The sequence below is a fragment of the Xiphophorus hellerii genome, chromosome 12, assembly GCF_003331165.1.
Source record: "Xiphophorus hellerii strain 12219 chromosome 12, Xiphophorus_hellerii-4.1, whole genome shotgun sequence".
Classification (NCBI taxonomy): Eukaryota; Metazoa; Chordata; class Actinopteri; order Cyprinodontiformes; family Poeciliidae; genus Xiphophorus; species Xiphophorus hellerii.
Window position 1 is genome coordinate 19762708 of NC_045683.1, and position 25821 is coordinate 19788528.

Below are 25821 nucleotides of genomic sequence, written 5' to 3' on the forward strand. Positions count from 1 at the left end.
GTCTGATGAGTCCAGATTTACCCTGTTCCAGAGTGATGGGCGCATCAGGGTAAGAAGAGAGGCAGGTGAAGTGATGCACCCATCATGCCTAGTGCCTACTGTACAAGCCTGTGGGGGCAGTGCTATGATCTGGGGTTGCTGCAGTTGGTCAGGTCTAGGTTCAGCAACATTGTGAGCCCAAAGAATGAGGTCAGCTGACTACCTGAATATACTGATTGACCAGGTTATTCCATCAATGGATTTTGTCTTCCCAAATGGAACGGGCATATTCCAAGATGACAATGCCAGGATTCATCGGGCTCACATTGTGAAAGAGTGGTTCAGGGAGCATGAGACATCTTTTTCACACATGGATTGGCCACCACAGAGTCCAGACCTTAACCCCATTGAGAATCTATGGGATGTGCTGGAGAAGGCTTTGTGCAGTGGTCAGACTCTCCCATCATCGATACAAGATCTTGGTGAAAGATTAATGCAACACTGGATGGAAATAAATCTTGTGACACTGCAGAAGCTTATTGAAACAATGCCACAGCGAATGCGGGCTGTAATCAAAGCTAAAGGCGGTCCAACAAAATATTAGAGAGTGTGACCATTTTTTGGTGGCGACTTTTTTTTTGGCCAGGCAGTGTATATTTAAAAGCATCAAAATATTGACATTTTATTTTTATATCCCAGACATCCTCTGTGTGGTTCTTAACCAAGCAGCACAATTTACATGCAGGGATGTTTACAATGTAGACATAAGTACAGAATTTGTTTGTACTTATGTGATCTGTAATTTCTTTCTTTTGGATATTCGTCTGAGCAAAATTTTCAAAAGAGCTGCTCAACACTGGCGTTTCTCAGGGTTGTGTCCTCAGCACTCTATGTATTGTCTGGTAGAAATATCAGCTTGACAAACTCCAAAGCCCAAATGGCATCTTTGGCATATTGATGCCAAAGATCTATACTTACCAGAAGCAAGTATAGAAAGCTCTCATCATCCTAAATATGGTGTCAAAACAATGACCCACCACTCTATTTGAAAAAGAAAAAATAAACAGTCATTGACTTTTGGAAAACAAAACTAATGAAGAGGAGGAGGAACATGTCAGTCCTTTCACCTTGAGAGTCGAAGACCTGTGTTGGACCTTCAACGTGGTATACCTCATCAAAAACAAATCCACCAGCTCATTTTCAACATCACAATCCTGCTGCACAAAAAAATTGCATAGATAATCTTTTAAAAAACTGCTTGAGACCAGAAAGGACATCATAGAATAAAAATGACTTTCACGTGAATTGTTGGTTTCTCAATGACCAGTCTAAATGATCTGCGATTGCACCGGTGCCAGGCCCTCATCACACCTTATTCCAAAAGCTTCCATCTGGCAGGTTCAGGACCCTGAGAGCAAGAACTGAGACAGCAAAACGGCTTCTTATGAGCCACACTGCTAAATCCTGTTTAAACTATTACTGGAACAAAACAAAAGAAAACACTTTTGTCTGACTGGGTGAACCTTTTGAATATTCTGGGTGTGGATAAACATTGATGTAACACTTTATATTGATACACTTTTTTTTCTTGACTGTTATGCTATTGTAAAGTGGAATAAAAGACAAATGTTTTTGTCTGTCAGTTTTTATGAAGTAAGCAACATAACTAATATTATATGCAAAGTAATTGGAAAACAAAAAGTCACTCATGGTAAAACCAATAGCTTCCTGCAGTGGCTGGAGGGACAACTTCCATGTAGTATCATAGAATCAAAGATTACCGAAGAGGTAAAAAGTGCCTCTGTGCAGCCTTTCCCTGAAATGTATTTTTTGTCTTATTGGTCACAGTGCTCGGTTTTATAGCTGTTATTTACTGCTTGGTATTTTTGTCAATTCTCTGTGTCTAAGTCAAAGGGAGGGATTTTTAATGAAAAAGAAAACTTGCAAACTAGTTATTCTGGTGTACTTTGAAAGAACAAGGATCAACTGAAATATATTGCTCCAAAAATAATTTTTTGTGGCCTTCTTCTCATATAAACTTTGGATTTTCACTTTTATTCCTGCATAAATAGCAATCTATGGGATATTTTTGGCTTCAGCACTTTTTTGTACAATATTTCCTGTTTCTCTGGACAAATATTGGTACCAAGCAATCTTAAAAGCAATCTTGTTGTAACCTCAAAGCTTTCACCACTACTTAGACTAATGAAGATGTGAACTATTCAGGACAAGTTATTTTTTCACATATGTGAAAGTAATAAGTTGTTTTTTTTTTTTTTTTACGTATAACGTTTATTTCTTTTTATTTTTGATGTTTTTCCTACAAAGAACAAATGTCTGTTCACGCCTTTATTATTTTTTTATATAAGGGTGATGACAGGCCAAGGAGTTGGCTCTAACAATAAACTAACACAAAAGAAAGTGATTCCTGTTTCAGCAGGCCCAGGGTGCTTTACAAGAAAAACAAATACATGACTTCTTCATATTATTCACATAGGCGAGGCTAACATGCCTCTACTTTTATTTAGTGCTCCATGAATGTTTAAGATTGTAAAAAAAAAAAAAAGAAAAGAGACTGAATCATGTAATCCGAAAACAGAATTCCTTCATTTGTCTGTCATATAATATCTTTAAAACACCATCTTTCCTACCTGGTTTATTAGGCTTAGAAAGGCTAAGGTACAATATGTCTGCAAAGCCTGCAATTACTTGTGCCAAACTCTCATCTGCATTTACACCTGGCCAGGTTTTCGTGTTGCATAACATTTTTTTAGAGGAAAAACAAGCTGATGCCGATTTAAAAAATAAAAAAACAGCTTTCTTAAATCAAGAAATCTAAATTACATAGACTGACTTCTCAAATTGTACACAACCCACGTAAAATCCTGCAGAGAATGTGAAAAAAAAGTGTGTCAAATCACTGGGTGGGATCTTAAACTAATTACAGCTGAAATGCTTTCATATTTATTTTACAGATCTTGTCTTAAGTTCAAATCTACCATCAACTATAGCGAATTTGATTAACCCTAGAGAAAGTCCAGCTGACCAGGAAGGATTTTACTCATATTTCCTTAGATCCAATTGTTTACTAGTGAAACAGTTTGCAGGTTAGAAAGATTCAAAAAACTTCTTTATACATAAGTAAGGTAGAAGAGGAATATAAAAATATCCAAGACAGCAAGATCAAATGAGCTGCAGGGATTTCTGGCAGTCTGTGTTCTTCGTGTGTCAGCAATCTCCTGTAAAGTGGTAATTTGGAATAATTTGTAGGTTGGATGGAATGACAGAAGACTTTTCTTCAAACGCAAACCCTAAGACCTGGCAAAAAAAAAAAAAAACTTTTCTTGAGAAATAATGTTCTGTAAAATCTTTGGCCAAAACAAAAAGTTGATTATGCACAAAAACAACGCTGCACAACACCAGAGATGCACTACACCCAAAGGCATTACTTGTCTCTAAATAAAACTGATTTTTTTTAATTAAGGTAGTTAAGATTATTCTAAATGTCAGCTCTAACCTAGCACCTCTGGCTGTTTGAAAGGATTTTTATAATGAACTAGCACAATATGGAAATAAATCAGATAAATTAGAGTTGACAAAACAAACAACCCCAAAACAATATAATTTCCTAATCTGACAAACTTTTACACAATATTGTGAACCGATGATCCCAAATCATAACGTCATATGACATTAGACTGCTATAAAAGACTACTTGGGCGATGGGTGGTTGGAGTTCGTCCTGTAACCGGTGTGTTGCCAGGTCAAACCAAGAACCAAGACAGGGTGACGCCACAAGCACCAGTGGGACCAGTGGCAGAAAGAATACAACTAGAAGTACCACTATCCAAGATAGTAAGGCTGAATCATGTCTTGCTGTACTTGAAAAAGTGCTATGCAAGTACAGACCATCTAACATTTACTGAATGTAAAAAAAAAAAGATCAAAGTATGCTGTAAGACTGTGCATACTTACAGTATGCATCAATGGCAAGAACTTATTTTTTACATTTTCTAGCCTGTCTTGACAGTTTTTCAGTTAAATAGAATTGAATGAAAAGTATGCCACACTAAAACTCGAAGTAGTATGAAATGATTTTCACGCAAACATTGCATTTTAACATGTATGTGTACAGTTTAATAAATGCACCGTATTTGTACACTTGTTTAAAGATAAAGCACACAGAAAAACAAGTAAGAAAACTACAAGTGACCTTACCGTTTAGCACCATGAAATGTTGTCTTTGCTTTAGTAGAGTAATAAAATATTTCTCACATAGCCAAAAGGATAGACCAGGATGCTAACAGACTATTTTGTAACAAAAAGCAGGAAACACTTGAGGGAAGAGTTAGCACCATGTGCAGGCCATGTGTGATTTCCAAATATTTAGGCTCAAAAATCCAAGCAAATCCAAACAAAATGACAGCTACATAAACCACTTAGGTCAAATAACAAGGGGAAAAAAAACAGGGAATTAGACACATGTTATCAAAACATGCTTGATAAAAATTCACTGGTGGAACTACAGTATGTGCAGTACTGTTAAATAACCTTGATGTGTTTCAGGGCTGGTAATTTTGGAAAATATTCCAATTAAATTCTTGCACATTTTCTCTCATTATATCAACAAATTTCCATGTATTTTATTGTAATTTTATGTGGAACATGTGCATTCACCACACGTCTAGAGGAAATTATGTATGATATTCAAATTCTTATTCAAATGAAAATGTGAAAAATATGTTGTGTGTTCGTGATCAGCCCGTTTTACACTTATGTCCCTAAATAACACCCACTAACTGTGTCTGTCCAGTTTAGAAACATTGTTGAAAAGGTGACAAAAACGTGTGAGAAAGCCATGTTTTAGTAATAAATTCAAGTTAGTTGTCCTGAAATTGTTTAGAAATTCATGATTAAGCCTACTCAGCCTACTCTGCGTTTTTCTCACGTTTTTGAACCAAAGAAAATCCCAAAGCGTGAAAAATGAATGTGTCATCATAACTGTGAGTATTCACACTTCCTCCAAATCTAACGAACCTAAATTCTTAGTATTCAATTTTGCAAACAAAAGCCTAACCAAGCTATTAAATAATTACCTTAACCATGAATGATTTGAGGAACATTACATTCCTGGTTAAGATTACTTTAAATGATTTTCATCTTGACATCCACAGCAAAATTTGCTCTCACTGTCCCTCTTTTTGCAGGAACAGAAACTGGAAATGCACGAACAATTCATAATTTCACTTATTCTGATGTATTATCCTTGTGGAACATTATAGTGTGACGCGTGTAAAGTTTTGACATCAATAATCAGTATACTCCATGGTTATTAAAAGTATATATATATTTGCAGTCCTCTGACTCAGAAGACAATTAAGGCTCTCCCACTGACCTCTCATTGAGATCAACTTAACCCAGTAAAGGAGCAGCCAGAATGCAGTGTTTTTACCTTTGACCTTTACTTTAGGGGTGTAGTTACTCCAAGCGTTGCTGATGGAATTGATGCCTGAGCTGCTCGATATGTTGACCTCACCACATCACCACACCACTTTCTCCAAAGCCTTCTCTGAATAGTTTGGAGGCTCACTGGCCTGGCCTGGGCTGGAGTATTTCCCTCCATCGTGTGTTACCAAAGGCGGTTTCTGTGACTGCGGTCCCAACTTGCTCCATAATTGACAACCTCCAGTGTCGTTATGGGCTGGTCCCATAACTACTTCTGCAACCTCATTCTCACTCCATGAGCAAAGATCTTGCAACACATTTTTACAACACATACATTCTTATACAGTAACTGCACCAACAGCCACTGCCTTCTTATCAAGCCTCTTGCTGATGGTGTTGGAGTCCATTCCAGTCTTTTCCAGATGAACCATCTTGTCTCTCAACTACTCTGACAGATTTTTGATATTGACTAAAGTGTTAAAGAGGTTGGAATGGAAAAAAAAAAAAAAACTCTGGACAGATATGCTTTAAACAAGTGATGATGAGAGTTTATAGCTGATTTGTGGATGCCTACATTTTGGCTGGGCTGCAAAGTTTTTTTTTTTATTGTTGATTTTCTGATGCTTTACTACAAAATGAAACAAAGATGGAAATTGTTCTGGATTGTAAAAGAAAAAGTGGTTGTAGTGTCAAAGAAAACAAGAAACCTTTAATCCTTAGAACACATCTGTTTTTGGTCGTTTCTGTTCCTTCGTTTTGTGTTTTCCTCCCTTTAGCAGGGAGAACAATTTAAAGGCAAATTTTGTCCTCAGACTATCTTGCAGTAGAATGATCATTTTTACTGCTTCCTGTTTTCTGACTGCCATCTGTACAGTGTTTTTTAAAAGTTAGGACACCTGTGGCAGATTGCAGTGATGTAAAAATAAAGACTTTTTGTGGTACAGTGCAACAAAAAGTATATATAATTGAGAAAATGTAAGAAAACATTAAAAGATGTAAAAACTTTATTACATTAGTGTAAATACTTTTAAAAAATAAATCTTTATAAAACAGGGTTCAGTCTTTTATGCTAGCCGTCTTTATGCCTCCCACATATTGAAGTCATTTTCTTTGTTGAGTTGAATAGCTGGACTCACTATGCGGCTGATAAATTCCACCTCACTTCAATTTCAGATTTTTATCCAAAACCTGAGGCTTTCAGGTCAGAACTGACAGGTATTTGGACTTGGAACTGTTCATAATCAATCATATGAACAAAAAAAAGTTTTTTTCTTATGTAATCAGCACAATGTTTTTTGCAAATGTGGCTATCTTTTTAAAAAGTGCAACATTGTTTCTGTGCCAATAATAAACTATGAAATTTTATCCCAAAACTTTGGCTTACGCATTTACCAGTTTCAATCTTCCATGCATTTTTAGAAACTTCCAATATTTATACATTCATTTCCATTCCATGTTGTCTGCAGACATTGCTAACATTCTAACTACATGTGCTGTGCACATAATCCTGTGGATATTTTTTACTCTCCTCCAGACTGAACAAGTGTACAATTTAAGCCATCACTTAATGAGGTATACTGAAAGCAAGCAGTAACTGTAAAAATAAGCACCTTTAGTGACAGTAGTCCTCTAAAGAGTTTTCTAAAGGAAACCTGTTATGTGCATTGCCACATGTTTTGAGCACTGGGTCAATTTTCACACAGCCCTTATTCATACAGGTGCAAAACACACCCTGTTCTGCCCTACTTGCCCCACCTACAAACACACACCTATTGTAGTTGCAAAGGTGGCAGCTTCATCACAGACAATAGAGACAAAAAAGAGAGATGACTGGGTAACTCTTCATTTCCAGACTGTTAAAACTTAAATACACAAGACGTTTACGTTAAACAAATGTAATGGCATTCTTTAAAAAGCAGTTGTCCTAATCCATACATGCAGCCGTGGCTTAAAGGGGTGTTGGGTTCTCTGGAACTTCAAGGCTTTGGTGTGTTCAGAAAACTTTAAATCCTCTCATCATTACAAACAAAACCAGCCAAGGTGATTCATCAGTTTTGACAGCTTCGTGTTCATTGAAAACATTATGGAAGAAAAAGTAATGGAAGAGCAATTATGCTGCTCCCAAATGCAAGTGTTGAATTTCAATTAGTGTCATTCAAAATCTTCAAAAGTTTCCGGTCCAAACATGTACATGCTGGTTACTGTGCAAACTAACCTGCATAACACGGGGGCCTCCTCCTCTCAAACCCATTTTGGTTTTGGCTTAGAAAAAGACTCAACCTGGAGGGACATTTTCTGTGCTTGGAGAAACTAACTCTTACTCCATTTCTTCTTAAATTAGTGCGTGATGGCTGAATCCCTTGAGATGATTTTACTTATTTATTTATTTATTTGTTTAAAGGGATGGCTTTGGTAAAGCCACCCCATTCAAAAGGTGCATTCAATCTGAAAAGAGAGCCACATTTTCTACTCTATTAAACTTGACTGAATATTAACAGAAAGTTGAGGTTAAGAAAAAAAAGTGTGATAGAAAATGTGCAGAAGTAACTGGGATAACTGCACCCATCAGAGAATTGTGAAACAAAGCCTATACAAAAGGATACACAATGTCTAGACTTCAGTATTTCAGAGCAATTCTTGTTGCTATGAAACAGTGACAGCAAATACACCAGTACTGGATCAGGGACAACGTCGGCCCAATCTTGCCTGCTCTGAGCAGAAATTGGATTGGTGGTTCAAAGTTTTATTTTCACATCAAAGTAATATTTGCATTTTGTTTGGAAATCAAGCTCCTGGAGTATGAAAAACAGAATCTGCATTGCTTTAGTGTGAAGTTTCCACAGTCAGCTATGATTTGAGGAGCTAGCTGGTGATGCCAAATCCAAAGACAGTGCAGAGATCTAACAGGAATATTCAGATCACTTCACTGTTTCCTCTGCTGACAATTGCTGCAAAGATGCAGGATGAGCTCCTTACACCACTTTATCAATTAGTTTCATTTAAAACATTGGGATAATATGATAGCTTAGCATAAGTATTACAAAAATAATTTTGTTATGAATTTGTTTTTGATTTTGAACTACCAAAGCATAGACATAGACTTTTTTTTTCATGGATTGGATTTTAAATATCAGGGCAGAAAAAAATGTGTGTTTACCAAGATTTTGCAAATCTATCCAAAATCAATGTACTGCATAGCATCTATGCTGTCAATATTTAATCAGTAAAACAAGAAGAAAGTAGACGGTCTAAGTGTGAAAGACTAAAACCACACAAAATTTGATTAACAAAATAGTCATTTTCTGTATGGATTTAATAGTCAATTCTGTGGTTTTGAAGGAATTTTGGCTCACTCTTCAGTATAACATTGCTTCTGCTTATTAAGGTTTGCAGACATCAATCTCTGTACAGCCATCTAAGGCCCAAAGCATTTTCTGCACTTTGACTGAACCTCAATTATTTTCTTTTTCAGGCACTCTTGTAGATTTACCGCTGTGTTGTCATGTTTCATTATCCTGTCTGGTCAAGCTTTACTTGTCAGACAAAAAAAAATTTGACTGTAGGAAATTAGAAAGTCTTCCAAGACTCCAAGTTTACAGCATAATTCATAAATGACTCAATGAATGGAAGGCGCCAGGATCTTGTGGCAGAATAATGACTTCAAAATGTCACCCTCCACCACCTTACTGGATGCTTAAAAATTTGTGCTAATTTTCTGCTCTTCCTCGGGCAGATTCTTTTCTTAAAGATGTTGTTTTGCAGTAAAGTTAAACATATCTAGTTTAACAAAAGACAGAGAACGGGTTTAATTCAGAGGCTTCTTTGCAAAATCTATGTTGTGCTGCACTTCATTTTTTTAAAAAAAGAAAAAAAGACTTTCTTCTAAAAATCATTTCAAATAAGCGTTTACATTTTTGCATTATTTTTTGTAACTGCACTGTCGTGAACTTTAACATGCCAACTCAAACAGGTAAAATTTAACCTAAACAGGTAAAATTTATATGGCCTTTTTTATATGGCTATTGCATGACTCTGGAAAGTTTCCCATCTGTAAATCAACTTGAAATATCTTGGAAGCGACCCATTTAATTAGCAATTTCTTCTCTTAAATTATCTACTTCTCTTCTCCAATCTGGAAAGCACATGAATATCCTCCAGAAAAATCTAATCCTCTGCTGTTCATACTTGCCCACATTCAGTTCATAAAATGTAGTTGATTTGGAAAACGTGACTGGGACTTTCCTTATAAGATAGCAGGGGTGTAGTTGGAATAGCACACACAGATTTTCCATTTTCCTTCCTTCCTTTCTACAGATCTGTAGATTTAAACATGTTTTGAGCCTGGCAAAGACTTGATCATTTTTATTATGCCTTGACACATAAAAGACAATGTCATATTTTACAGTACATGTCAGCATCATGAATATGATTTTATAAGAAACTAAAATTAACTAAATTTATAGGTAGGCATATATTACCCTAAATCATTATTTTTGCAATTGCAATTTTCCAGTTAGTCATCCTAACTATGTTTTTATCCTTAGCCCGTATTTTAGTGTTTAGCTCAAATGTATGACAACTACACAATACTTTTCATCTTCCTCAGGCAGTTCAGCCTTGAAGACATTCTTCTATGTGAGCCCTACATGTGTACTGCTGTAGATTGTAAAACAATCTACAGATCACCTTTAAAAGTTTGCCAGCAACACACTCGGAGTAGATTGCTTTTTTTTGTCTTGGTAACTATCCCGTCACAATATACTCCCATTCAAACAGAACCAGTGAATAACAAACCTAACTCTGCACCAGAGTCGCTGTCAGAAAAACAACCAAGCTCTCAATCCACATCAGCGGTGGAAGCTTTCAGGCTTCATATAGTGGCGTGACAGTGCCGTCCTTCCACTCTATCAGGATCTCCCCCCGTGGCACGCTTGGTGAGGACTGTGGAAAGTGCATGGCATGCTCGGTCAGGGCGGCTCTTTCATTGGGTGCTGGCGATCCAGGAATGCTCATCTCTGGTGTGGGAGTGTACGACTTCAAGACACAAACCACTTTTCTCCTCCTGGCACAACATAAAGAAACAGAGTGTAAAAAATAGGGGAAAGTGAAATACTAAAGATCCACATGTGGCTCGTGTACCAAAGTTTACCTAACCCTGGAGTAGGGCTTCTGTTTTGACGCTTAAAAGTGAAGACAATGCGTTTATCAACATGTTGTGTAAATGATGTGTTCATACAACAAATTAATGACATGCTTAGTGTGTCTTGTGTGTGTGTGTGTGTGGGTGGGGGTGTGTGTGCGTGTGTGTGTGTGTTGCCATCTTCACCTGTTGGGGTACACATTGAGGATGAGAATTATAGTTCCTAGGACCAGAGCCAAGGAGCTCAACACCAACATGGTTATCTTCCATCCCATTCCTGAACACATGGGTATATTTAAAGACATACATCTTATATCTTACATCAACTTTCACATCTTTGTTTAAATGAATCCAAAACTGAGCCTGTCACTTGGTCTTTATGGATGCTCTACTGCATCCACACAGACCTTTACCCACTATACATAAAGAACTGCTTCCATCTAGAGGTTATGTAGAGCAATTGCAGAATATGAGGCAACTCATATTCTGTGGTCTTAGATTTATACAGATCAATTGTAACACGTTCAGTCGTTTTATGGATTACAGTTTGATAAACTTACCATAATCCATAGTGAAAAAAACCATAGTGGGATCTGCAGGAGATTTGGTGATTAAAGAAGAAGGAATCATCACATCCTTTACAGAATAAGCTTCTGTCTGTTTGGAGTCCAAAATACCTTCATCTGGACGTAAGGACAATACAAAGAGACCCAAGTCATTTAGAGACCATTGCTGAAAATAAAAGATTTTATCCTTCTTGAATTTCTAAAAAACCAATAATACTGGTTTAAAGTATCTCTGGTGTGGGAGTGTACGACTTCAATCCACAAACCACTTTTCTCCTCCTGGCACAACATAAAGAAACAGAGTGTAAATGTAAATGAAATGTATCGGAAATTCAATGCAATTTTCATCCAAACTAGGTTTTACTGTGTGCATGCTGCTGTAATTCTACCTATGTTGGCCTGTGTCAAGTATCTGGCTCTCTTACTGGAAAACTAACACTTCAGACTGTCAGGCTGAAACCTGACCTGCTGTCAATAAAGTAAAAAAAAAAAAACAATTAAAAAAAACTGACGAATCCATCATATGGACATAATGGCTACATAATTTGTTTACAGCAGTAATGGACTATATACATTTATGGTTTAGGCTTATGCTACCAGTTCACCATGATGAAGAAAAACATTAAAATCAGTCTTTCATGGGTCATCCTACAAAGAGTCCTGTTGATTCAATTAGATGAATTAATACATGCTGTACTCAAACTTTGGTTTCCCCCAGGATATGTTTCATACTTTGGTTTCCACACTTAAAAGCTGAAATGACGATGAAACATTTTTTGAAGTATATGGACACATCCACATCTGTTGAATTGTTAACTGTCAACAGAAATCAGTATTAAAACATGTAAAGCCTGCCTTAAGCCATTTAAAAAAAACGATTAGTACTGCAGCAATCTGAAGGAAGACACAAGTAAGCACATCTTTATGCGTAAGCTTCTGTTTGGTTCTTACATGTTTTCACCTGCATGTGTCTTTCTGATAAAGGGCTTTCAGAAATGTTTGTTTTTTTCCCATCCACGTGATGATAAGGTTGGTTTGGGTTTTCTTCAGCGTCTCTCCCGTTGCACAACGTTTGGTTATGGAGAGCTCGCCACTTGCTGCCCTGCTAGCAAAGAGGGGGAACCATGACAGCCTCTGAAGGTGTTTCAAACCAGCTAAACTTAACTTACTAACTAAATGAAGTAAAATAAAATCATTACCTGTTTATGTTCCCTCAGCAGAAAAACCAGAGTGGATTCTTTTGTAGCACTCAAGTGAAGCCTGTTCTCTATCAGAGTTATGTGGCCTTTCTTTGTGCAAGTCCAAGCCTGACCTCCCACCTCTCTTTCCACATCCTCGCCACCAGCTCCATCTTTGAAAATGCAGGGCTGCAAAACAACGCCTTCATACTCCTCCCTCGGTGCAGTCAGACATTCTCCGGTGTGGAGGCTGCTGAGCGCCTGGACTTTTGGGAGCCAGCGCCATTCCTGGACAGGCAAGTCTGGGCTGCACTCTCCAAGTGATGCCTGACCTCCTGTTGCTCCTTCTTGCACCTGCAGGCATTTACCCAGAAGCTTGTTCCGAATCTTTAATCCAGACACTTCTGTGGGAGAAATATGAAGGAGGCTTGTTCTGATAAACAATGTCCATATTCAATTACACTAATTCAGTGCAATCTAGCGTTGTTTTTTTTTTTTAATATAAAGCACTTTCAAACAACACACAGGACCCAAGTGAGGTACATAAGAAAAAAAACCGATAAAACCAAACAAGAAATAAAATAAAAATAACTAAGAACGACAAAACTGAGTAAGAACTCCAGAGACTGGATGTGACTTGACACATTTGCTTTTTGCTCATTCAAGACAAAATCCTAAGGAATATTATAAAAGAGCAATAAACACTGGGTTATTAATACAGATGTGTCCATGCAAAAAGTTTGTATGTACACGTAGTTAATTTAGAAGTTATCAGACTAAAAGCTATGAGAACCGGGAGATCAGGGAAATCAGGGAAACCAGGAGAAACAACAAATTTGAATAGGCTGTTTAATAAAGAATGATAAAAGGCAGGGTATGCACACCCCAGAACTTATTTTCACTTATTCTGCTTTCTGAAACGTAAGGTACATTATGATTCTTTATTGTATAATTTTCTTTGTACAATATTGTTTAAGTTCGTGTGTCAGTTTGTTTCTTTTCATTGGTATTTGTAATAAGTAAGTCATAAGAGGTTTTTTGGGGAAATTTCCGTTTCTTTCAATTACTTGACAGCAGAGACTAATCATATCATACCATACTTCGGGAATATTTAAAGTTTTATCATTATAGGAAATACTTTCTAAATTCTGGAGATCGTTCAGCGGTCTCTTTCTATGATATTGGTTCTTTCGGCAAATTGATTTTAATACAGCTGAAACACAAATAAAATCTAAAACATTACAACGTCGCAGTCCTAATTGGTTATTCCGCAAAATCTCCGCAAAATCAAAACAACTTTTGTGAAAATGAACAGTTCCATAACTTGCATAGATCGGCGAAAAATGCAAATGGCATCCGATTTTACCTTTCAAAAAGATGAGGAAAAGCAAAAACTCAGAAAGCAGTCCTTTTCCTCTCATAGCGATGGCAGGTGCAGATCTGGGCTTGAGCTTTTCTCTTTAGAGACTGTTAGCAGTAGCAACAAGTGGGAGGGAACTAAACTTTCCAAAGATAAGGATGAAAAGGGAGGGGCCAAAGAAAGATCATGGGGGGGGACACGCTGTCCCCTGCTATTCAAAACAATCTAAAGCTTTGTTGACTTTAAAGTGACTTCGTATTTTAGCAAATATAGTTGACATACATGTTTTATTTAGTGGATTATGGAATCAGAAAAAAAGTAGAAACATTTTATTTTAGAATATTAAATGTCAATTGTGGTTTATTGTTTATTGTATATATTGTTTTGGACTCTCTCAAATATTTCTTGTCTATAAATACAGTCCCACTCAAACACATAGCAAACCTACCCTGCACAGTTCGCCGTCAGAAAAACAGCCACATTGATTTTTGATTGTTTTATCAATGAACAATCTACATCAGCAGTGGAAGCTTTCAGGCCTCGTGGAGTGGAGTGACAGTGCCGCCCTTCCGCTCAATCAGCATCTCTCCCCAGGGTCAAGTTGGGGATGAGTGTGGAAAGTGCACCATGCTCTGTCAATGCGACTCATTCACTGGGTGATGGTGATCCAGCAATACTCATCTACTGGGAGTGAACGACCTGAAGAGGAATTTGAAGTCAACTCCCAAAAATCTGATCACATACATTCTTGCAATTTCAATACTGTTTAGCATAAGTTTAGCTTTTTCATTCCATTTGTTCACACAATTTCTCTATTACTTTTATTTCTCTTTCCATCATAGGATTGAAGCTGCCCCAATCCTCAGAAATGTAATGTGGTATCATCTGCAAATGAAGTAAATCTTAACAATTTAGCTACATCACATCATTTATGTGAAGTAAAAAAAAAAATCTTATTTTGACATTTACATTATAAGTATTTCTTTGAACTGTTTTGAGACTCAGAAGGCAGAGAGATGAGGATAATCTTTTATTAAAACACAATGCAGTAAACATGTCAATCAACTAATACACTGTTGGCAATTAAAACATGCACATTTCATAAAAAGAATGCTGCGAATATATGCGTAATGTTATATAGAATATATTTTTTGTTACATAAAGTGGCAAAAAACCAAACAAATAAAATCACAAAAAGGACAAAATAAACTCTTGATTAAATATTCAGCCTTTTCCCCACTGTAGGTTCTTTGTTTCCCACACTGCCAGTACAGGGGATAACATCACTTTACAACCACTCTGTCAAGACTCCATAGACTGCTAATGAGTTTTAAAGAGCATAAATCTGCTATTAGAAGAAAACAGTGTTACCACTTGAATCAAACATTCTCACACGTTGCTATGAGAAGCTGGGGAGCTTTTGTGGGCCTGCATGATCATGTGATGTTTTCCTGTATCTCAGACAAAGAATGTGTTGACAAGGACACAAAGAGAAATATTTGCGTCTTGCCAGAAACCTCCAAAAAAATTTCCCAGTGAAACATTTGTAAATATATACAAAACAAAATATAAACAAAAATATTTGTTCCTGTAGAGTAATTTTTAAAAGCACCACCAATTTTCTGAGCATGTTTCTGCACTGAAAGAAAAAAGCTGTTCATTTTACTTAATTTTATTGTGTACATCCGTCCCACACAATGCAAATAAGTAGAACCGACATATTTTCCCTCTTTCCCTCAAATACTTAAAGCTCGTCAAATCAACATATTTTATTTACATGAGATTACTTGAAAATATTAAGTTGAAACTACAAACATTTTATCTCTTACCATAATGTAAATATATTATGTATTATCAATAACTTTTTTTATGTCTCAGCAACACTATTGTAATGAATAACACCAGCTTATTTTTCATTGCCAGTATTACTCAATGAAATTGTGTTGGGCGAACACAATTCTATCATGTTAATGGAACACATGTTACAGCTTTAAATCCTACTTAATTTTTTCAAGTTCTCTATATGCTGTTCTACTGTAAAAAATTAAAGACTGATATTTGACAAGAAAGACAAAGAAAGCGAGTGCTACTGAACAAATTAGTTTTATTTGAAAGAAAATTTAAATCACACCATTTTGTACTTAACATATTTTAAATTGAAGAGACATAAATTTTTTTAAATTTAGTAAATACAATTTTTATGAACATGAAGGAAAACCTGAGACATATTTCTATAAAAGATGTACAAGATTATGAAAAGTATGTCAAATTTCTACAAACTGTTTTTGAACATGTATTCAAATGACATTAATTAATGCTGCAGTACATAGCTTTACAGACTTTTTTAACATATTTGTTAAAACTATCAGTATGTTATGTCAATATGAGACAAAGCTAAACTTTTTACACCAATTATCTGTCACATGTCTTACTGATTACTATGTAATACCATAGTGATAGTCTAAACAAATGTGTAAAAACAAGAACATTTTTTTACAAGGGAAACACTACATCTTAAAAGTTTATCTATAAGATATTAATATGAAAGACAAAATGATTTAGAAAAGTATGTAAAATTTCTAAAACAATTCTGAACATGTAATTTGCATGACAATAAATCAGTGTAATGTAACTTTTATAGCAAATTTCTTTAACATATTTGTAACACTAAGTAGCAGTAGTGTTATAAGTAGCACTACATACTGGAACGTAAAAGCTGCTGAAGCCCAGTCTTTCAGGTGAACGTTCCTCATTAAAAAAATACATTTGTGTCCTCCAATAAAGAATACAACAAGAAATACAAAAACTGAACATGAGAACATTACCAAATTAAACATGAGAAAATCTCTATTCACTCATAGAGGTGGTTTTTAAGGGACAATGCCTTGTTTGACAGTTTACCTCCATCCAGTTCCATTACTATTTTCTGTAATACCTCGAAAGTGTAGCGGAGGTCAGCAGGGTAGGCGAGGTTCATTGCATTAATCAGTCCAAAAAGCATTGCAACAGCTGTTGGCACACTATCCAAATTGGACAACACTCTGATGCCTTCAAGAACGACCCCGATGTCTTCATCTGCTGAAGAACAGTCTTTAAGATGAAAAACACCGATGGTGGTGGCTCCAATACCCTCTTCAATATTAGCTTCATCCACACCCTATGTGAAGAAATGACAAATTAATCTCTTTCTCTAGACCTAGCTGTATCTAGTTCTTGATATATAGATATAGTTAACATAACATAGAGAAAGAAATAGATATATAGATAGATTTATATAGATCGACAGTTTTAGAGATAGATTTAGAGAAATAGATAGTTTTAGATAGATAGATATCTCTAGTCCTTTCTCTACAGATATCTCTAAGTATACCTACATGTAGATATAGACAGATCTATGTGTCTATTCATGTAAAGATAGATCTATCTCTAGATATCTAGAGACATCTAAGTCTATATAGATACAACTATATGCAGATCTAAATCTATTTCTATATTTAGATTGATTTATCTATCACTAGGTGTAAATACACATTAAGATACATACCACAAATTTATGGATGAGCTTGGCTGGATCTTCTCCCATATATATGCAGACTCCCTTAATGACACACTCCCGTGCAACATCAACATCTTCACACTGAAGAAAATTCAGTATGAAAAAATTAGAATTTTTTTCAAGCCTTGTGCTTCACAATGAAGTTTAATAATGTACTTTACCCAAATGTTTTTTATGGTGAAGAGATAGAAACTAATAAAGTTAAAAGTAAAGTTTTAAATGAAAATAAGCAAGAGTAAAAGTCCAAGTTGACAACATTTAAAACAAGAAAAATGTAATTTTCTATATTATTAGTTGTGTTATGGCTACATCACTTACATCATCCATTTGTGCAACAATTTGTCTAAGCTTTTGTCCGAGCTGTCCTCCTCTTCTTTTGAAGAGCTTCCTCAGGTTGTCACAGTGGAGATCCAGTTGAGAGAAGAACTTTGAATGAAGCGGTATGGTCGTAATTCTCTTAAACTCAGCATTTATCTGAAAAAATGAGCACAAAGGAATGATTTTCAAATTATAAACATCTGGAAGAAGGCCACAATCACTCGTGTTGCCAAAGTGAACAGTGAAGTAAATGTGCCTAGACATCTTAGATTAACACAGTATCCAAAAAAACATGTATGAGACAGGTCATACCTCTCTAATGTCAAATAGACCAGGCCATCTTGACATGAAAGCCTCCACCATCGGTGCATCACGAACAACTTCATGTCTTCTGTATGCAAAAGTTTGGACCTACTTGACACTTTTTCTGAGCACCCCTTACAACTCCACATTACCAGCACCACCTAAACCTGTAACACACAAAGATAACCTTGAGTGAGATAACTGAAAATCCAGCAGGTAACTTCACATATATAAAAAAAAAAGAAAGAAAAAAATCTAAGCTCTTCACCAGATTACCAAAACTCAATGTCCTGACAAATATCTGCCATCAGCATAAAATTCATGGGTGCTAAAGTTTGGAAGGCACATTTGAAACTTAAATTTGTTTTTTTATACTAAATCATCTTGGCTTACAAAAATGAATTAAAAAAGCAATTCCTATCTAGGAGCCATAATTAATTTACATCTGTTCTACAACCCAAATTTGTAAACACTTTACATTGAGTCTTCCCTTAAGCTATTGAAAAAAGGGTGAGCTCTCAGACGCCGCCGCCGCTGGAGGGGCTGACACTTGCGGAGCGGCGAGAGACAGCGAGCCAGAGACGACTGTTGGGCTCACAGTAACAACATCTACATGACAAACATTCTACCTGTCATTAATAAGCATGTCACATTCACAAAACAGTACTGTTCCGATGCAGGTGGTTCATAAATCTGTCAAAAATGTTCCTAGCACACTATTTTTCGAATATTTCTATACATTTAAAAAAAAAAAAAAAAAAAATGTGTTACCATATATTGCAGTTATCAGTAGATATTTACAAAGGACACTTTGCATAAGTCTTGAGAATTTGGAAAACATTCGGATTTTTACTCATACCGAATACTGTGCTCCAGCACTGCGCTGGACCATTGCGCCCCCAGCGAACTGTGCTGGATGGCCTTGGCATCCATACAGCGGCGCTGATGCAGTCGAACCATTACGTTAGCAAATTGAAATATGAAGATGGAGGGGATCATTAATGTTGCGCAGTGCACCACAGATAAGGGAAAATAACCCAGAAACCCGTCGAAGTACTCAAAATCCCTCATATTCTTATTTTGTAGTTCTGTCAGCGACGCTACATGCAGAATTGTTACCATAATAACGAATATCGGTTCTGTTAGTGTATCATGTTTCCACAAGGGTATAATCCCAGAAGAGGTGGCTCATTTGCTTGACAGTGCTAATATGAAAGAACAAAAAACATGCATTTTCTATACGAACAGAACATTGAGAAGCCAGTCGGTTCTAAATCGTCACAGTAGCCATGAGGGAAATAAAGTAACGGACACTTCTCCTGGTGGCATTTCACTGCTTGGAAACTATTGAAACCACCTCGTTGATCTATCCCAAGCACACAAATTAAAAATATGATCGGTAACAACCGTCTTCTGTGGACAACTTTGATGGACTATAGCATACTGTTCTGTACTGCTGTATTTAGCTACAGCTATTAGCTATACTAATAAGAATAGCTAGCAAAATGAAAACAAAAGAACATGCAGATAGTTTAACAATGAGCTATTATACAAGACAATAATCATGTGGAAACATTCTGAACTACAAAAAATATATATATTTAGATCACTTACCTAATCGATATTCCTCTAAAGATTTGTCTTAAACGTTCTTGTCGCTGAGGAGTCGGAAGAAACTGGGCGGCAATCGCGATATCTTTACAAATATCTTGTTTGGCTTCTGATTGGTTAAGATTAAAAAGACCGCTCTTATTATTGTCCAATCATATTTGATAGTGTCTTTTGATATATTGCATCATTTCCGGTGATGATAAAACATGATTACAATGGTTTTAGTAATGTAATATAATTACGTTAAACCAACGTAAAGAAAATGTGTAGTTTCATTATTGTTGATAATTAAGTAAATGATTCTTTATTCAATCGTGTAAATACAAGAGACATGATTGTCTTGTGTAGTATTAACTTATTTTGTTTGTGCAAAATGAAAGACCCCTCAATTCTAATTTTTTCAGTGTGAGAAATCTCCCCCACATCTGAACATTGAGCACAGAAAGTGTCTCTTTTCGGGATGACAAGGAGTTAAGATGCTTATGAAGGAGCAAATGATTTGAAATGTACAGTATATGTATATTTATTTATCAGTCAAGATTGTACACTGCGTAAAACACAATTAGATTTATTTTGTTTGTAACAACAAAAGAGCATGTTCAGCTTCATTGTTTTGTTTGTGACAAGCAAATGACTGGATTTACCTTATTTGATTTGTGAAACGTAATCAATTTGGGAAAACAAAAAAATGAGTGTCGGGGTGCAGAGGAAGACCACCACTGAGTATGTGTAATGAGTCAGTTTGCTCTTCAGCCATGTAGTCTGCTCACTCCACTGATTTCAGGCTGGATTTTAATTCCTACCTGTTAGGATCTGGGATTGTTTGAGTTTGTCTTGAGTTTTGTTTGCTTCTATGGTTCTTAGCTCCTCTTTTTTTTTTAGATCAGCTTTGTTTCACTTTAGTTTTACTTTGGTTTAGTCCTTTTATATATTCGTTTCATCATCATTCTGTGTTATTTCTTATTTTGATTAGATTAGTCTTGATTCGATTTTACTTTAGTTCAGTCCTTCTTAGTGTTTCCAGTTGTGTTTATTTCTTCTAGTTATTCTTAGTAAATCTAGTTTCATAATTTCTTCTATCATTCTTTAGTGTTTAATTTATTTTCTAGTCCCCTGTGCGCTCTCCTGCGCCCCCTCTCAGATCCTCCTCCCTGGTTCCCCCGTTCATTCCTCGTCGTCTCTCTGTTTCTTCGATGGCTCCCTGTACTCTCCTCGTATCTCCTGACTGGCTTTTGTATGGAATATTTTATTTCCCTTCTGCTTTTCACGTTTTTGTAAGTTTGGATTTTTCTTTATTTTCCATCAATTACTCAACACCACCTGTTGCCTCCAGGTGTCTGTGTTTGCGTCCAATTTATACCCACAACATGACACTATCGTCTTGAAAGTGCTTGAGACAATCAAGGACCAACTAATGGACAGACGCTTTCATCACTCAGGCCATTAATTAGATCAATTCAAAAGGTCACTGGTTGTGATAATTTGTCACTTAATCTGATCTTTTTTTTTATTTGCACTAGTATTTTTCCTCAGTTTTCTTTGTTTTTGATTATGTTGTAGAGATTGTTTTTTTTGTTTGTTTGTTTTGGTTTTTTTCACCACCACCTGGCTGCAAGGAAAACTTTTATATGAAGTCAGCATCACACTGACACTGATATCTACAGCTACCTCCATCCCAGCACCATAACAGTAATCAAAGCACTTTGTTTACTACTCAGTCTGGCGAAACCAGAACAATGGAAAGACTCCATGGATAACTAATGTCATTAGCAAGCATAAATGTACCATCTAAGTTTGAAAGCTCCACTCATCACTAAAAGGAACTGGAAGCCTTTTGTGGTTCTGAATGATATTAGTGGATTTTCTTTTCTTTCCAACACTCCACAAAGAATGCAATCAGGAGAAAGCAAACAGGTTTTTATTTTACCAGAAAGTCGTCCTTTAGTGCAGATTGCTAAAGATAATGACATAATTGACACGATTGTCAATTCTGACTACGTTTTATGTCTTAAGTTCAGTTTTTTTGAACTGGCTCTCTCTTGCCAGTTGTGTCTTGACCATCGGGAAAAAGAGAATTGTACAACGGGGGTTTATCTTCCAGTGTGGGATACCCACAGGCACCTGTGCTTATGGGTATGGGATTAAATTCACTAGGGTAGGCAGCTGCAGATGAGAAGTCACTGTAACTCGGGGGCCCGGCAGGACCACCTGGGTAAGGCCCCAAGTCCTCACAGTGATCAAGTGCAATGGCAGGAGCAATTATCAGGGGAAACACCACCACTGGATCGAAGGCAAAACTAACATCCAAGTACACCTGGTGAATGCAGACATGAATAAAACCAGTTTACATTGTGTAGGTGCATGTCAATCAGTTAGACTATGATGAAAACTTTAATATATTTCACTAATTCAATTTACAAAGGTAACCTCTTGATTGACTTACTAGACACAGATTATGTCAGTACTGATTTCTGTTAATTTTGATACCTATGGCTTATAGCTAATAAAAAAAATAATACAGAAACCAAATCACAGAAACAAGTGACTAGCTGGAAAGCTAGTGACTTGATAGCTTTCCAGCAAGGTTGACATGCTGCTGTACAAGTGCTGGTTGTAATCAGCATTTCACATGGAAGCCCCTTAATGAAAAGTTGAATAGACAGAAAACCCATGGTAAAAAGAAATGTGTGTGGCACCAGTGGATATTTACATACCTTGAGGTAATACTCAACTGAGACAAGATCACAGTTATTGAGAGTGTAGATAGCACCTGGAGGAACATCGATGGTGCAGGACACAGTTTCCTCAGAGTTTGGTTTAATGGTGTCTCCGACTTTTTTGCATAAAGAATTGTCACTGATGTCTTTGGAACCCCCAGCGATGTAAACAGTCCTTTGCTGTAAACTGAATTTTGGTTTCATTGACTTGGAGGAACCATTGGAGATTTTGGCAAAAGCAGTTAGTGTGTCACCTGTTTAAAGAAACAGAAAAATCTGAATGTAAGTAAACTTACTGTCGACCAGTAATGACAATGTAAACACAGTGCCCTGCATATGTGCCCACAAATTTCAGACAGAGTGGAAGGAGAGCATTGCTAATGTAAATTTCCAGGTCTTGTCAAGTGTACATAGTTAGATCTAGATTTAAGTATTAACTGGGCCATCCTTCAGTTGAATGTAGAAAAATTGGCTCAAGGTTCAGGGTCATTGTCCTGCTCAAATGTAAACTTTGACCCCTATCTCAAGTCTTTTGCCCCCTCAAAATGACTTTGAGACATCAAAAGACTTGACTTTCTTTAAGTAAATGGTTTCTTTTTGCCACTCCTGCATAAAAGCCAGATTTGTGGAATTGTCCTGTTAACAGTTTCTCTCCCCTAAAATGAATGAGAAAATGAAACTATACCTGGAAAGCAAACATTCCTGTTTACTGAAGCAGTCATTTGGACTTCTCCTTTGGAGAAAACTCCTATCTTTTCTGTTACCGAGTTGGACTGTGGACACTATAATATGCAATAAAAAATAAACCTTTTAAGTATTTTCTCAATAAGCTTGTTCAACAATGTGATACAGCACCAGAGAGTCACATCCTACCACAACTTGGCGAGTGTTTCGTATGGACTTTGAAAGAAACTTGATCTCCTTTTGCACTGTAGAATCCAAACGCCATTTCCTACATATCTGTGCTTCAACCTTGTAAACAATGCTGCCATGTGTCCCCTTGAAGGATGATGGCAAGTCCCTGGCAGGGCAAACATGTTTAAGTATGGACGTGGTTGTAAACAAAAATAATAACGCCATTTTCACCATTGCATGGCATATGTTAGAAAATCACACTTACTCCTGTGGAATCTGAAGCCTGAACTTGAATTGATTGGTCCCTTGAGGAAGTACACTGCCTGAGTAGAGAAATTAAGCATTTCAGTGAAAGGCTTAGAAAACAATAATAATATTTTTTTTAAAAACAGTGTTGTCGTGGGAAAATAAAATGTTGTGAAAATAAATTGTGATATTTAGATGTCACAACATCTAAATGTTGTGTAATATTGTAGTTTGTTTGATAGATTCTTCATATCAGCAAGTTTCTCTGACTAACATTGATTTCTACAGCATGATTAAAATTAACAAATGGCAAATTTGTTAATTATATATTTATTGGTGTACCTATAATATAAAATCACTTTGTTCTTAATTTGTTGTTTTAAGGGGGAATTTTTAAAAGTCTGACACAGGGATTAACACATCAGACGTCTATGGTGACTTTCACAATGGAAATTCCACAGTTGGGAGTAACCAACAATCCTGAACAAAAAAGGAAGAAAGTTGCGTGAAAACTGAGACACCAGCGAATTGTGTACACAGGAGTGAATACCTCTCTGTAGTCTATTGAATGTAGAACAAACTACTTTCTGTTTGCTTGTTTAAACATCAGACATGTCTGCCAAAAGCCACACACTTCCTTTCTGCCCAAACTGATAAGAGACATTAACATCCAGTTTCACTTCTGTCTTCTATTCGTCTAGTTCTACCCTTACTGGAAACTAGGTTTGTTTCCAGTAACTTAGTTATAAAGAAAATGCCAAAATCACAAATTCTAAATAAATCTTCATAATTTACTGCCAGTTTGCAATAACTTAGATAGAATATTGAATGTCAAAGACTGCTGCTGTATTAAAATTATGCTTAATTTTAACAAGTTTTCTCTAATTCCTTTACTTGGAATCCAGAGACTCTAGTTTATTAGTTTATTAGTCACTCTTTAGCTTATTTTTTAGAAACTGTAGAGTACTCACTATTTAGATCCATATTAGATTATTTTTTAGATTATTACTCCTATTATTATAGAATCCCAGAAAAGGAATTACAATGAACTTAGAATCCAGAAAAAAATCTTCCAGAACATGAACACATAGTTTTCATTATTACTTAGAAACTGTGGAGTAATCATTACTTTTACAAATTTAGAGCACACTTAGAAAGTCCAGAGAATGCTTACACTTATCTAGCATCCCGGAAGTCCAGAGGATAATTACTTACTTATACTTATCTAGCGACCCAGAACAGAGATTAGAACTTAGAATCCAGAAAAACTACCTTAGCAACTATTTTTTAGATTCCTAATCTTCCAAACCAGAAAAGGAATTAGACCAGACAATACTTACTTATACTTACCAAACAACCCTGAATAGGAGTATCTAGTTTATTTACTTTGGATCAACATTATTAGCGTTTTCATCTTTTGCGCTTTTCTTTGGTTTGTTGTTTTGTTTGTATTTCCTTTTAATTCCTGTAAAACACTTTGTATTGCCTTGTTGCTGAAAATGTGCTACATAAATAAAAATGACCTTTACCTTATTAGAAAATCCAAGAATATGATCTGTATGAATGTACTTTCATATTAACACCTTCATAGAAATGTGACTAGGATAAAAGCAATTATCCCCAGAATTAAAAGGAGGTTTATACTCGGATTTATTTTACTTACTTTCTGTCTTTTCCAGCACCAGGTATTCTTTGACTTTAAGATATCTCTTACTTGCGCTGTACGACCTTTCGTCTTCTCCAGTTCCTTCAGTCCAATGAACTTGACCGTGTCCTTTAAGCTTCACACTGACGCTCTTAACTTTCGTCTCTTTTGATAGGTTAAAAGAAACCAAACCTGCGACCGTGTCTCCTTCGGAAAACGCGCCATCTCTGCTCGCGTCCTCACAAATGATCTTGAAGTCGTTAATTCGGAACATGTTAACATGTTAGTGTCCCTTATTGCCGATGTAAAATGTCCCACCGGTGTTTCTGAAAAAAACATTGCATCCGGGTCCGCCCCGACGGGGGCGGATCTGAGGGGAAGTTAAGAAATGTTTATTGCTTTGCCAATTCATTTTCAGGTTGAGATGTAGGGCAAGTGCAACTATCATTTCATATGTATGTGTGTTTACAAATGGCTTTTGAGGTAATACAATGGTAGTTCCTATTAGTTATCTAAGATATTTGTTAATGACCTTTTGTATTGTTTTAGTTTTGCAGTAATTGATGGAGATGTTCAGCAGCGAGCTGATGCTCAACTGGTACAATGGGCCCAAATGTGTGCTGATGTAATATCCTTTATATCACAATCTACCTGAAGTGTTAATACAAACCAGAATGGATCTAGATCAGTGGTTCTTAACCTGGGTTCGGTCGAACCCCAGGGGTTCGATGAGTCGGTCTCAGGGGTTCGGCGGAGCCTCTGCCGCGGAAGTAAAGACACACTTGTGTAAAGTCGTGATGACGCGCCCCGCTTGGCCATCACTTGCTGCAGAGGATCGTGTTACATTGCTCGGCCAATCAGTGCTGCGGGGAATTTAGTGCGCGAAGTATCAGCGGCTGTCG

At 36.4% G+C, this 25821-nt stretch overlaps 3 protein-coding genes across 4 annotated transcripts; all 3 read right to left on the bottom strand.

The window, feature by feature from the left end:
* Positions 1 to 9770: 9770 nt before the first annotated feature.
* Positions 9771 to 13778, bottom strand: LOC116729129 (uncharacterized). 2 transcript variants are annotated; one of them, XM_032577480.1, is made up of 6 exons: positions 13675 to 13778; positions 12330 to 12712; positions 12082 to 12232; positions 11125 to 11247; positions 10751 to 10841; positions 9771 to 10486 (listed from the first exon to the last, which is right to left on the bottom strand). In XM_032577480.1, exons 1-6 carry the CDS (start codon positions 13727 to 13729, stop codon positions 10288 to 10290), a joined length of 1002 nt encoding a protein of 333 aa, XP_032433371.1. In that variant the 5' UTR covers positions 13730 to 13778; the 3' UTR covers positions 9771 to 10287. The 2 variants fall into 2 exon arrangements, with proteins under 2 accessions (XP_032433371.1, XP_032433370.1); XM_032577479.1 differs by having other exon boundaries at positions 12082 to 12235.
* A 1534-nt stretch (positions 13779 to 15312) lies between these two features.
* On the bottom strand, positions 15313 to 19855 carry LOC116730097 (uncharacterized). Its single transcript, XM_032579098.1, has 5 exons — positions 19460 to 19855; positions 17855 to 18012; positions 17543 to 17698; positions 17213 to 17305; positions 15313 to 16825 (listed from the first exon to the last, which is right to left on the bottom strand). The coding sequence occupies exons 2-5, from the start codon at positions 17903 to 17905 to the stop codon at positions 16520 to 16522; spliced, it is 606 nt and encodes a 201-aa protein (XP_032434989.1). The 5' UTR covers positions 17906 to 18012; positions 19460 to 19855; the 3' UTR covers positions 15313 to 16519.
* A 449-nt stretch (positions 19856 to 20304) lies between these two features.
* LOC116730096 (arrestin domain-containing protein 3-like) lies at positions 20305 to 25273 on the bottom strand. Its single transcript, XM_032579097.1, has 6 exons — positions 24938 to 25273; positions 23294 to 23351; positions 23047 to 23194; positions 22859 to 22955; positions 22171 to 22427; positions 20305 to 21770 (listed from the first exon to the last, which is right to left on the bottom strand). Exons 1-6 carry the CDS (start codon positions 25191 to 25193, stop codon positions 21471 to 21473), a joined length of 1116 nt encoding a protein of 371 aa, XP_032434988.1. The 5' UTR covers positions 25194 to 25273; the 3' UTR covers positions 20305 to 21470.
* Positions 25274 to 25821: the final 548 nt, after the last annotated feature.